Source organism: Sciurus vulgaris (assembly GCF_902686455.1).
Source record: "Sciurus vulgaris genome assembly, chromosome: 6".
In the NCBI taxonomy this organism is placed as follows: Eukaryota; Metazoa; Chordata; class Mammalia; order Rodentia; family Sciuridae; genus Sciurus; species Sciurus vulgaris.
In genome coordinates this window covers 16,916,419-16,929,254 of record NC_136466.1, presented here as the reverse complement: position 1 = coordinate 16,929,254, position 12,836 = coordinate 16,916,419, and the positions used below count along the sequence as shown (strand labels likewise).

Genomic DNA, 12,836 nt, shown 5'->3' with positions numbered 1-12,836 from the left:
TCATCTTTTTGATGTTAATTTTCCATGTGCCTAAAGAGATATGCTCTTCCAAATATTTTTTAATACAGTTGTGCTTCAGATCAAGTGGAAAAATATAAGCTAGATATTGCCCAGTTAGAAGAAAATGTGAAAGAGAAGAGTCATGAAATTTTAATCCTTAAGCAGTCTCTTGAGGAAAATATTATGTTGTCCAAACAAATGGAAGACTTAAATGCTAAATGTCAGCTGCTTGAAAAAGAAAAAGGTATTGTGTTCATAGTTACTGCATACTGTATTTAAGAAAAGCACTGCTATGTTAAAATAACCTTTGTTTTTGTAATTATATAAGCAACAACAGAAAACCTTGTTCTGTATTTGAAATTTTTTTACTTTTAAATGTTTGTTCTCTATTTCAGTATTTTGCTTTCTTTGGTAGAAAAGAAACAGTTGTGCAGTTCATAACTTCCCTTGACTGGCTATTCTAACCTAGAACTAGTTATGAAGATTTTGTTACATGACATACCATTTATAATTGTACAAACTTCACAATTTTTGCATTTTTCATTTGGAAACAATCTATTTATATAATATATTAAAAACCAGTATAATGAAATATTTGGGGTATATGGGTTTTTTAAAGATAACATTTATATGTAGTTACAGTATTTTTAATGTTTTCCTTTTATAGAAGACCTTCTCAACATGAAAACAGAAAGGGATGAAAGTCTAAATACAGAGATGCAAAACTTAAAAGAGAAACTTATTCTGGAAAAACAAGAACATGAAAGGCTACAACAAAAAGAGTTGCAAATTGAGTCACTTCTCCAACAAGAAAAGGTAGTTAACTGGAATGTTTTCTTAAAAATATGCTTATTATATGTCATAAATCTCTGTGTGTCAGAAAACTTTGTTATATATCCTTTGATCCAACAATTCTAATTTTTAAAAATACAATCCTGAGGAAATGACCATGAATATGCTGAAGATTTAGTCACACACCTTCACAGTGTGTTCACTTTGGGGTTATTAATAATATGAAAAAATTAAAATACAGATGTAGCAAAGTAGGTAAATCATTTAATATTGTTTTACTATTATATTTTTGTATTATAAGGGCCACGTGGACATTTAGAGTTGTCTTATAAAAGCATGACTGCAGGAAACAAAATAATTGTAAAATTTAGACTATGTTAAGGACATTATGTGTGTGTGTGTATAAATGAGAAAACTAACCTATAAGGTGAAAGTAGATAATTCTCTCATATCCTATAAACATGAAATGTACTTCATCTCAGTAGTAATCAAGAAAATGGAAATAAATTTTTTTCATTTACAAGATTGGTGAACATCAAGGCTGTTGTGGTAGCTCAGTGGTAGACTGCTTGCCTAGCACGTGTGAGGCAGTGGGTTTGGTCCTCACCACATTAGAAATTAATTGATTAATTAAAGGTTAAAAAAAAAAGATTGGTGAAAATTAGCTGGGCACTGTGGCACGCACCTGTAATCCCAGTGGTTCCAGAGGCTGAGGCAGGAGATTTGCAGGTTCAAACCCAGCCTCAGCAAAATCGAGGCGCTAAGCAATTCAGTGATGACCCACTGTCTAAATAAAAATACAAAATAGGACTGCGGATGTGGCTCAGTGGTCAAGTTCAATCCCTGGTACCTGCCTCCCACCCCCCAAAAAAGATTGGTGAAAATTAAAACATTTGATAATATAAAATATTCATAATGGTTGGGACAGTTGGTACTTAGATGCATTGACATGAAGCAGTATATTTTGGGGCAGCCTAAACAGATGAAGTAAGTAGATCAGACTGTGTTGGGTTAGAAATATCTCAACTTTATAATTTGTTTTTTAATTTTTTGTAGTTGTAGATGAACACAATACCTTTATTTGTTTATTTTTACATGGTGCTGAGGATGTAACCCAGAGCCTCATGTGCTAGGAAAGCATTCTGCTGCTGAGCTACAGCCTCAGCCCTCTATGATTTTTTTAAAATGACCTTTACATATGTATATATCATTTATATTCCAAAAATATTTATGTATATATATAAATATATTGACAAAGACCAGAAGGCGTACATGTTCCAAACTAGTAGATGTTTCTGGGCAGAGAGAACTGAAGTTGGGGTGGAAAAATAATAGTTACTTCATTCGTAATGTTAGAATATTTTTCATAATTATAATGTGTTTATGTAATTTATGTATTATATAGCTTAAAATACTTTATATAATGTTGAAATCATAATACACTTTGGTATAATATTATAGGAGAAAAGTATGCATACAAGCCAATTGCAAACAGATAAATATAATTTTAGTTTTATGTTTTTGTGTACGTTGCATAGAAAAAGATCCTGTAATGACACTTGCCACAGCGTTAAGATGTGGAATACAGTCCATGAAAGAAGATTTTTATGTGTGTGATTATGTTCATTATATTATTATATTATTTATATATTATATCTAATTATATATAATTTATATACATATCTGCATACTTTTATATATATGAGGGGTACTAAGGATTGAACCCAGAGGCACCTTACCTTTGAGAGAGGGTCTCATTGAGTTGTTTAGGACCTCAGCTTCCTGAGTTACTGGGATTATAGGCATATGCCACTATGCCCATCCAAATACATATATTTTTTAATATTTCCTTGAAACTCTGGAATTTAGTTCTCAAACTTCATTATCTACACTTTTTTTTTTTTTTTTTTTTTCTTTTTTTTGGTGGTGTCTTCATAAAACCTGAGAATGCCATTTCAAATTGTTCTGGTGATTGTCTGTTTGGATATAGGAATTATCTTCTAGTCTTCAGCAGAAGCTGTTTTGTTATCAACAAGAAATGATTAAAGAGAAGACTCTTTTTAAGGAAGAATTAAAGCTAGCACTTGAAGAACTAGATCTAGTACAGCAAAAGGAGGAACAAACTGAAAGACTGGTTAAACAGTTGGAAGAGGAAACAAAAACTACAGCTGAAGAACTAAAACTCCTAGAAGAACAGCTGAAAGAGTTTGTATTAATAGTACCTCTTATTTATATATGATTTCAGATGTTGAGAATTATTTCCTGGTGTATTTTTTTAAGATTCTCACCTCAATTGTGAATATGTGAGATTGGAATTACTTTATAAGTAAGGAGTAGACAAAAGAGAGAAAAAGTACAGGCAAAGAATGTCTATGCAAGCCAATAAGACACCTAAAGTAAAAAGTATTGTCTTTAAATTTTTAAGGCCAGAAGTTCAATTAAAGTAGTTTTAGTAAACAAATGACTGAAGTTTGTGCTATTTTACTGCTCTTTATATTTTCTAGAAATCACTGGACATCAGCATTACAGTGATGAATTTAGGGGAAAAAAACTAGTAACACTCCCCTTTAGTAATAAAATGAATTGCATATTTTGTCTATGTGAACATCAGTTTACATAGTATAAATTACATTTTTTGTTAACTTTCACGAGGGAGCAATTAAAAAGCATCATGGGGAAAAACATCCAGAAATGGTAAGCATTGAAAAATAAGAAATTTATCATTCAAAGTAGAAAGACAGATGTCATTTTGGTTTTTGACTCTGATTTCATATTACTTCCATCATATTATACCTCTTTCACCACTTCATGTACTTAAAATATCCAGTTTGATTCTTCCATTTGAATTGCAAATAAAGAAATTGTGTTATTTAAATCCTTGGGATCTCATCACTGAAGCATTTTATTAGTAAGGAACCATGAATGAGATATGGACCTATAATATAGTAAATCTCCCACTTTCTCTTCTTGGACATTTTTGTGGTTAATCTCCTTTCTATTTTCTTGTGATTAGTGATAACAATGAACACTTAAGGTTTTATACCTGTGTTTTGGGAAATAGTACAAAAGTATAATTAGCAGAATTGTTCTGTACTGCCCCAGTCTAAAGAACAGGAACCTTAAGAAACTGAGGAGATAGATATCAATTTCACAGAGGATAGTTGAGACATTTATCCTAAAGACAAAGAACTGGTGTAGCAGTCATGACATAAGAATTTTATTACTATATCTGTTAAATAACTGGGTGATTCTGAGCAAAACAGCCCTCAGATCTGTCATTTTCTATTTCATTGGTTATAAAATAAAGGTATTTAATTGTAAGATGATCTCTAGGGTCTCTTCTAGACTAGAAACTTTCAGGCTTAAGAAAATATCAACTAAGAATTGAAAGTATAGTGAAGAAAATATTTTTATTACAAAACCTTTAGTAACATTCAATTGCTTTTGCTGTGATGTGTATATTTTAGAAATCTAAACTTGTTGCTTAATATCTGATCAGCTATTTATCTTATTTCAGTGTCCCATCTAGTTTGTAATTCTGAGATTTATAATATATAAAGATAATTTAAAATCTATTTTGTCTATACAAAATAATCCATTTAAGTGTTGAGTTTTTGCTTAACAATGAATTATGTAGATTAGCCACTTATCCAGAATAAATCCATATAATCTTGTAACTGTTTCCAAAAGAACTTTTAAAATGAAGTGTCTTTAACTGTATTTAGTAGTATAGTATAAGTGCAGAGAATGAAACGAGTAAATCTGGGTACTTTTTAACTGGCAATTTTTAGCTTCTGTTGTTAAGATTCTGTTTCAGAGCTTTTACTCACCTTCTTTCCCCCAAATTTTAAACACCCCTTAAATCCATATGATATGAAAGAAGAAATTTAGTAATAACTTAAATTTGGATGAAAACGAGTAAAATAAGAGCAGAAGAAATAAGATGAAACCAGTACATGTTAGTACACTGAAAAATATATAAGAATTAGGTCATAAACTTGGCTCTAAACTAATGCAGCTCATGCAAAGATGAAGATAGGAGATTATATGATTCACAGTTCCTATATATTCCTTTAATTAGAGTAATGATTTATTGTTAGCATTTTATCTTCTAAATTTTTCCTTTTCTTAGGAAAGAAGCTGAAATGGAGAAAAATGATGCTGCTCATATGCAGGCCACCCTAATTTTGCAAGAAAGGTATAATAATACAGTGCAAAACCTTGAAGATGTTACTGCTCAATTTGAAAGGTATTTTTCTTGGGAGCCTTTACTCTCAAATATAATGACAACGGGGAGAAATATTTATCTACAGAAATCTGTGAACAAAGTAATCACACCGAGGATGGCTGGTATTAACTTTAAATTGTTATTATTGTTGTTGTTTTGTTTTGTATTGTGTTTCTTGTAATTGAACCCAGTAGTGCTCTACAACTAAGCTATATCCCCAGCCAGCTCTTTTTATTTGTTTTTTTTTTTTTTTGCTTTTTTTTTTTGTTTTTGGTTTTGGTTTTGGTTTTTTTGGAGACCGAGTTCTACTAACTTGCCCAGGCTGGTCTGGAATTTGTGATTCTCCTGCCTCAGCCTCGCAAGTTACTGAGATTATAGGCGTTCTCTACTACACTTGGTTATATCTTTTCATTCCATAATGACTAGCCATAATTTGGCATTAGTGTCTCTTTATTTATATAGGAACTTCCTTCTCCCACCATCCAGTTTAAATTTCATACATTCTTGCATTCTTTCCTGTGTGTGTGTGTGTGTGGTGCCTGGGGATTGAACCCAGGGCCTTGTGCATGCAAGACAAGCACTCAACCAAATGAACTATATCCCCAGCCCCTAAATTTCATGTATTTTTGAACCTTTGATACTTCTGTTTTACTTCCCTGATGTCGTTTGCTTGAATTGAAAAACTTATCTCATAATCAAACTTAAAAACACCCACATTTATACTACTCCTGCATTTTACCTACTAAATAATTTCTTTTAACTTTCAGTGACATCATTATATATTTATTCCTTGTCTCTCAAAATTTTTAACCTTTCTACTGGAATTTTCCCCATCAATATGAATTCACGTTAACATGCAGTCATCTTTAAAATACATCATTAAAAAAAAAAAAAATCTCCTCGACTCTGGCTTGCTTCTTCTGCACTTGTCCAGTACAACTCATTTCTTAACATCTGCCTTAACCTAAAATTCCATTCCTCTTCCCATTCCATCTTCTTAATAAAAACTTGTCTGTCTGTGTATTATATCTACTTCTTTTTTTTTTTTTTTTGGTACCAAGGATTGAATCCAGTGCTTAAGGGGCACTTAAGCACTGAACCACATCCCCAGCCGTATTTTGTATTTTTATTTAGAAACAGGGTCTCACTGAGTTGCTTAGTGCCTCAAACTCACTATCCTCCTGCCTCAGCCTCCCGAGCCACTGGGATTACAAGTGTATACCTCCATGCCAAGCATTATTTTTCCTTTTAAAAAAAAAGTTTAATTGCAAAATATAACAGTATATTAATATCAGTATTTTTGTTTATCATAATTTAGACCATTTTGGGAGGAGACTTATCCTATTTTAATATATGTAATAGATACAAAAGAATATATAATTCTGTACATAAGTAATAAAGCATAAAAATATAATCAATACACATGAACCCATAAAAGACAACCATTAATTATAAAGATATTCAACAACTTGTTTATCTGTATATGAGTTTTCATCTGTATGCCATCTCTGAACCTCTAACATTGTCTCAAAGCCCCTATTTAGTATTTTCTCACTTTTTTCCCCATGCATTATAGTTTTGTAACTTGTATACCCATATAAATAACATGTTATCTAATTTTGTTCTCAGCATCACCAGAAATTGTCATCATACCATATGCCATTTCCTGTGATTTGACTTGCCTTTTCCCTGTGCATTATGTATTTCTAGGATAGGATAGAATTGTATTATTGCATGAGAATGCAGTTTGTTCATGGTCATGCTGTGAATATTTGATTGTATGAATATATCAGATTTTTTTTGTCCATTCTTACTTTGGACATTTGGGTTTTTTCCTTTTTTTATTTATTTACTTATGTTTTGGTTATTACTGGTGGTATTCTTATGAAAATTCTTAGAGTCTCCTAGTACACATGTATAAGAATCCTTCTATGTGAATGTTCATTTTTAAAATTTAATACCAATCACTTTCCAAAGTGAGGATAAGAACTTAAACCACTGTTCTACTTCCTCATCAAAGCTGTTAGACTTTTTAAATTTTACCAGTATACTAAGTGTACAGTAGATAATGCTTCAGCATTGTTGATACTTTCTTCCACGGTGTGACCTGTCTGCATTTTCTTCATGGTTTCTTATAAATTCTTGATGTTAAGTTTGGAAATTGTAATATATTCATTTTAAATTTATAAATTTTTATGTGTCTCATATAAGAACTTCTTTCTATCCCAGGAACATGAAGATATTTACCTATTTTTCTTCTAAAAGTTTCAAAGCTTTCACTTTTCATTTTTCCACCTAGAACTAATTACTATGTGTATAGTGTTACAAAGATTAAATTTCTTTTTGTTTGTCCCTATGAATAACTAATTGCCTACCAGTCATTCATTGACTACTACTTCCTTCTCTAGTGATACATTCCTATATATGATACATTCTGATAAACATGTAAATAATTTTTTTTTATATATCAGAACATATATGTATAAAACATACACAGTATCCTCTAAAGGAATTTCCCTTTTCAATGGTTTGAAAAATAGTGCTTCAGAGCAACTTGGGAGGCTGAGACAGGAGAGTCATAAGTTTGAGGCCAGCTTGGCAACTTAAACCCTATCACCAAAAAAAAACCCAAAAAAATAAAACCCCCAAACTGTCCTAAAAATATTGCTTCAGAAGGTTTTAATCCATTCTAGTTATCAGTCATATGCTAATGCATTAAAATTTATTTCTTCAAACACACTTCTTTTCAGCTCCATAGCGTTCATCTCTGCAAATTTGACATATTCAAGTAGATATTTTATTATTGCCTGATAATAACCTGCCTAAAACAACTCTAAATCTTCTTACTCTTTCTGTCTCTCATTGTTTTATGATTTTTAGGGGGTAGGAGTGCGGGATTTAATTTGGGGGCACCTGACCACTGAGCAGCATCCACAGCCCTATTTTGTATTTTAGAGACAGGGTCTCACTGAGTTGCTTACAACCTCACTTTCACTGAGACTGGCTGGCATGATCCTCCTGACAGCTTCCTTAGCCACTGGGATTATAGGCATGCACCACCACACCCAACTTATGTTTTTTTTGTTTTTTTTTTTAAATTACAGTCAATAACATTCATCTTCCAGACTTTCATTCCAAAAATCCTAGACTTGTTTTTCTCTCCCTTACCACCAATATCCAATCAGTCTCTTGAATCTTTTTATTCTGTCTGCAAAAGAGATCTCCCATCTTTCCATTGCTAACACCTTAGTTTAGGCTTCCATTATTGTTCACCTGGGCTGATAAATAGTTGTCTTCCTTTTGAACTCCTGGTTTTCCAGCCTCCAATTTCCAGGATCCATCCTCCTCATATCTTTAGAGTAATCTACATCCAAATTAATGGCTCTCCCTTATTCCTTAGGTAAACTCATTGTACCTGTGTTCAGCCCCATGCCTCTAGCTTCTGCTTCTGCTTCTCTTGTTCATGGGACTCCAGTCTGACCTCTTAGTGGCCTTTGTTCTACCTCACTCTGATATCACTCTGAAATACTTTCCCCTAACTGCCTAGCTAACTCTTCCTCACCTATCATGTCTCAGCTTAAGTATAAATTCCTTAGAAACGCCTTTTATGAATCATCAACTAATATGTATGTTCCCCTATTTTACCAGCTTAAAGCTCTTCGTATATTTCCTTCATAAACTCATCTTAAAAGCCTGAATTCTTACTGTGTAAGTGCAGGAATATATTAAAGTTTTGTTAACTTTACTGAAGAGTATGTAAAATATAAACTGATTAGCTCTATTTGTTGTTTTCATAGTAGTTAGAAAAATACTTTAACTTTGTTTTTCTTTTTAATAAGCTATAAAGCATTAATAATTAGTGAGCTAGAAGATCTTAGACTGGAGAACTCATCACTACAGGAAAAAGTGGCCAAGGCTGAAAAAAGAGCACAGGATGTTCAACATCAGATACTGACAACTGAGAACACAAATCAAGAATATGCCAGGTATGAATAAGCATGCCTGCCCACACTAATACCTTAGAACCATTAAAACATTTTAATGTTGTCAAAAGCCAGCTACCAAATGGTGCAGGAAATTGTGCCATGGCTTGTTTTTGGTCATCTTAAATAGTAATTATTTTTTAAAAATCCAGAAAGTATGATATTTGAAGAGTTATTTGGAATCCTTTTGGTTTGATTTTTTTTTTTTTTTTTGGTTTGATTTTTAAAAAACAAGAAGGGAAAGAAAAATATCTGTAAAATGTTTAGTGACTTTTCTCTCAAATTCAAAGGATGCTTATAGATCTACAGAACAGATCAGCATTGAAAGAAGTAGAAATCAAAGAAATGACAGTTTCTTCTCTTAAAAAGATAACTGATTTGCAGAACCAACTCAAACAACAAGATGAAGACTTTAAGAAACAACTGGAAGAGGAAGAAGTAAGGTAAGCTATAATGAGAAAGTGAGTGCCATGTAATGCAGTTTTTTTTTTTTCCCTAATTGAAATTAAAACTGATTTCATAATTAATGTTTTCTTAATTTAATTTTTCCATATAGAAAAGCTGGGAAAGAAAATACAATGGCAGAATTAACTGAGGAAGTTAATAAGTGGCGTCTCCTTTATGAAGATCTATATAAGAAAACAAAACCTTTTCAGGTTTGTCATTTGGAATTAAACTTACATGTGTTTATTTTACCATCCTGTTAAAGGTTTATAAAATGGATTATGGTTTATAGTATTTTTCCAACTGTATTGAAATAGAATTTAAAATTTTACTAGACTTAAATTTTTATGCCTCATCCTGGGGATTGAACCCAGGGGCTCTTGACCATTGAGCCACAGCCATGATACATTTTTTTATTTGAGATAGGTTCTCACTAAATTTCCCAGGATGACCTGGAACTTGGAATCCTCCTGAGTAGCTGGGATTTCAGGTGTCTGACACCATACCTGGCTGAACATAAATTTTTAATGTAACCTTTATAGGTTAAAAATTGCTTTCTAATAAAGAAATTATAGTTCAGATTGCTTCATATCACTTTGTGATGTGCATTTTGTTTTGATCAAATAGTATCATTTTAAGAAAAGGATACATTCTAATTTGGGCACTTAAATACAGTAGAAACACATTGGTTATAACATGAGGTCTATCTGTATTAGACCTAGTTGGTTTTCTTTCCTTGCTTTTTTACCTCTGAATATTATTTAAAATGAAAACTTAAAAATTTTAAAGATTTTCTTAGAAAATCTGTTGAGATCCTTGAGAAAAGGCAAATATACTGTGTTTTTGTTGTTGTTGTTCTTGTTTTAGTTTTTTTTACACTTTATATGAAACCTGTAAGATTTAATAATTTGAAGTCTTAATTTCATTTTTAAAAATAATCCAGCTTCAACTGGATGCATTTGAAGCAGAGAAACGGGCTTTGTTGAGTGAACATGGTGCAACTCAGGAGCAGCTAAATAAAATAAGAGATTCATATGCGGAATTATTGGGTCATCAGAATCTGAAGCAAAAAATCAAGCATGTTGTGAAATTGAAAGATGAAAATAGCCAACTCAAATCGGTACGTAAAATAGCATTTAATTTTACTAATGGGTATTGGAGTGAAGGTCTTAATATTTTATTTATAATATTTAAATATGATAAAAGTCTTTTGTATCGAAAAACAGCAACAGTTTGTAGAGAAAATTCTGTGTGAGAATTAATGGGTTTATTTTAGTGTTTACCAGGTGTATGTTCAGTGTTCTCAGGTTTTCCAACTATGGTATAATACACTGAAATTTACTGGTGTAGTTGGAAGAATGTATAAAGCTTTACACATCCATTTCTTTTATTTTTCTGTAATTTTTTTTATTCTAATTGGTGATACAGGACAGAATGCATTTTCACACATTGTACACAAATGGAGCATAACTTGTCTTTCCTCTGGCTATACATGGTGCTGAGTCTCACCAGTAGTGTAATCATACATATACATAGGGTAATAATGACTCTCTCATTCTACCGTCTTTAGCATTGCCACGGCCCCAACCCTTCCCTCACTTCCCTCTGCATAATCCAAAGTTCCTTCATTCTTCCCTACCCACCCTCCACTATGAATCTGTATCCACTTATCAGAAGAAACATTTGGCCTTTGATATTTTGGGATTGGCTTATTTCACTTAGCATGATATTCTCTAGTTCCATCCATTTACTTGCAAATACCATAATTTTATAAGTCTTTGTGGCTAATTAATATTCCATTGTTTATATGTACCACATTTTCTGTATCCATTTATCTGTTGAAGGGCATCTAGGTTGGTTCCATAGTTTGAATATTGTGAATTAAGCTGCTATTGATGTGGCTGCATCACTATAGTATGCTGATTTTAAGTCCTTTGTGTATGAATCAAGGAGTGGGATAATTGGGTCAAATGGTGGTTCCATTCCAAGTTTTCTCAGGAATCTCCATACTGCTTTCCAGAGTGGTTGGTACCAATCTGCAGTCCCACCAGCAAGGTATGAGTGTATCTTTTTTCCCACATCCTCACCAAAACTTACTGCTTGTATTCTTGATAATTGCCACATCCCCAGCCCTATGTTGTATTTTATTTAGAGACAGGGTTTCACCGAGTTGTTTAGCACCTTGCTTTTGCTGAGGCTGGCTTTGAACTTGAGATCTTCCTGCCTCAGCCTCCAGAGCCACTGGAATTACAGGTATGGGCCAGCCGGCAATGAGCCAGAATCTGATTGGATTAATATTGAGGGCAATTTGTATGCCTTAGAACACTACTGAAAACAGCCATGAACCAGCAATTAGCAGAATGATCAGTCATGTGGTCAGTGAAAGACAGGAAGGTAGCACTGCCAAAGCAAGCTTACCCCAGGGTGACTAGGCATACCCAAACTGCAACCTCCTGAATAGCTACATCAGAGGTACAACAGTGTTGCAAGATAAGGTTATCTCATACTAGACAAAAGTACCACAGCAATTTTGATTTGCAATTCTCTAATTTCAAGAGATGATGAACATTTTTTCTTATGTTTATTTTTTGACTCAATTGTCAAGTGTCCCTGAGTTCAATCCCCAGTATCAAAAAAAAAAAAAAAAAAAAATTCTGTCTCATTTGTAGGAGTTATGTCTGAGATTACTGCTTGATACTTGTTCTGACTCTGGAAAGGCTCCTCTCAGCTCTTATTCCCCATTTCTGTCCTACAAACTAGCCAGCCTACAGTTTAGCCTACCCCTTTAATCTCCTTCAATTTCCCTTTCACCACAACCACCTCTCCTCTTTACAGCATTCTTAGTCTTTATCTCTACATGATCTGTTCAAAGTGAAATCAATTCCTTTGTAAAGAAATTAGGAGCTATTTTATGGTCTGTTTTTCTCTCAATCTCTGAGCTAGAATTCTAGAGCTGAAATTGGGGGTAGTGACAGGTTTTTCTGAATTTCACATCTACCCCTGAAGGTGAGGTCTTGCAGGGAAAGGGGATGAAGAATAGTCTCAGGATTTCTCAGCTTGTGTTTTCTGGCACAAAATTGAACCAGGGCACAGGTGATCAGGGTCACAGTATTTTCAACACACTGTGCCCCAATCAAGCTCCTATACCACAAGTGGGACTGAGCAGAGAAAGGGATATTCCAGCCTTCAACTAAATTTGCACAGGACATAACTATAGCAATAAAAAAAACTTTGGGCAAGATGAGAAAGTCTGATGTCCTGATCTTCCAAGCAAGAAGTCTCCGGAAGCTGGGAGAGAAGAAAGGCCTGTGTTTGTGGCTAGAGGAGTTGGGGTTGAAATGCCACATACTTTCAGGTTTCCTACAGATTTTTTTGTGGATCTTTTTAAA

General features: G+C 33.1%; 1 protein-coding gene across 5 annotated transcripts in view; it reads left to right on the top strand.

Annotated features, from left to right (window-relative positions):
- Positions 1 to 12,836, top strand: part of HMMR (hyaluronan mediated motility receptor) — a 30,676-nt gene that overhangs the window by 13,383 nt on the left and 4,457 nt on the right. For 4 of the 5 annotated variants that reach the window (XM_079145942.1, XM_079145943.1, XM_079145945.1 and 1 more), the window contains 8 exons: positions 69 to 244; positions 668 to 816; positions 2,783 to 2,997; positions 4,925 to 5,041; positions 8,860 to 9,006; positions 9,294 to 9,446; positions 9,560 to 9,659; positions 10,391 to 10,567. In XM_079145942.1, coding sequence (XP_079002068.1) covers positions 69 to 244; positions 668 to 816; positions 2,783 to 2,997; positions 4,925 to 5,041; positions 8,860 to 9,006; positions 9,294 to 9,446; positions 9,560 to 9,659; positions 10,391 to 10,567 — 1,234 coding nt within the window. The remainder of the gene's footprint in view (positions 1 to 68; positions 245 to 667; positions 817 to 2,782; positions 2,998 to 4,924; positions 5,042 to 8,859; positions 9,007 to 9,293; positions 9,447 to 9,559; positions 9,660 to 10,390; positions 10,568 to 12,836) is intronic. The other variant, XM_079145944.1, reaches the window with a different exon arrangement.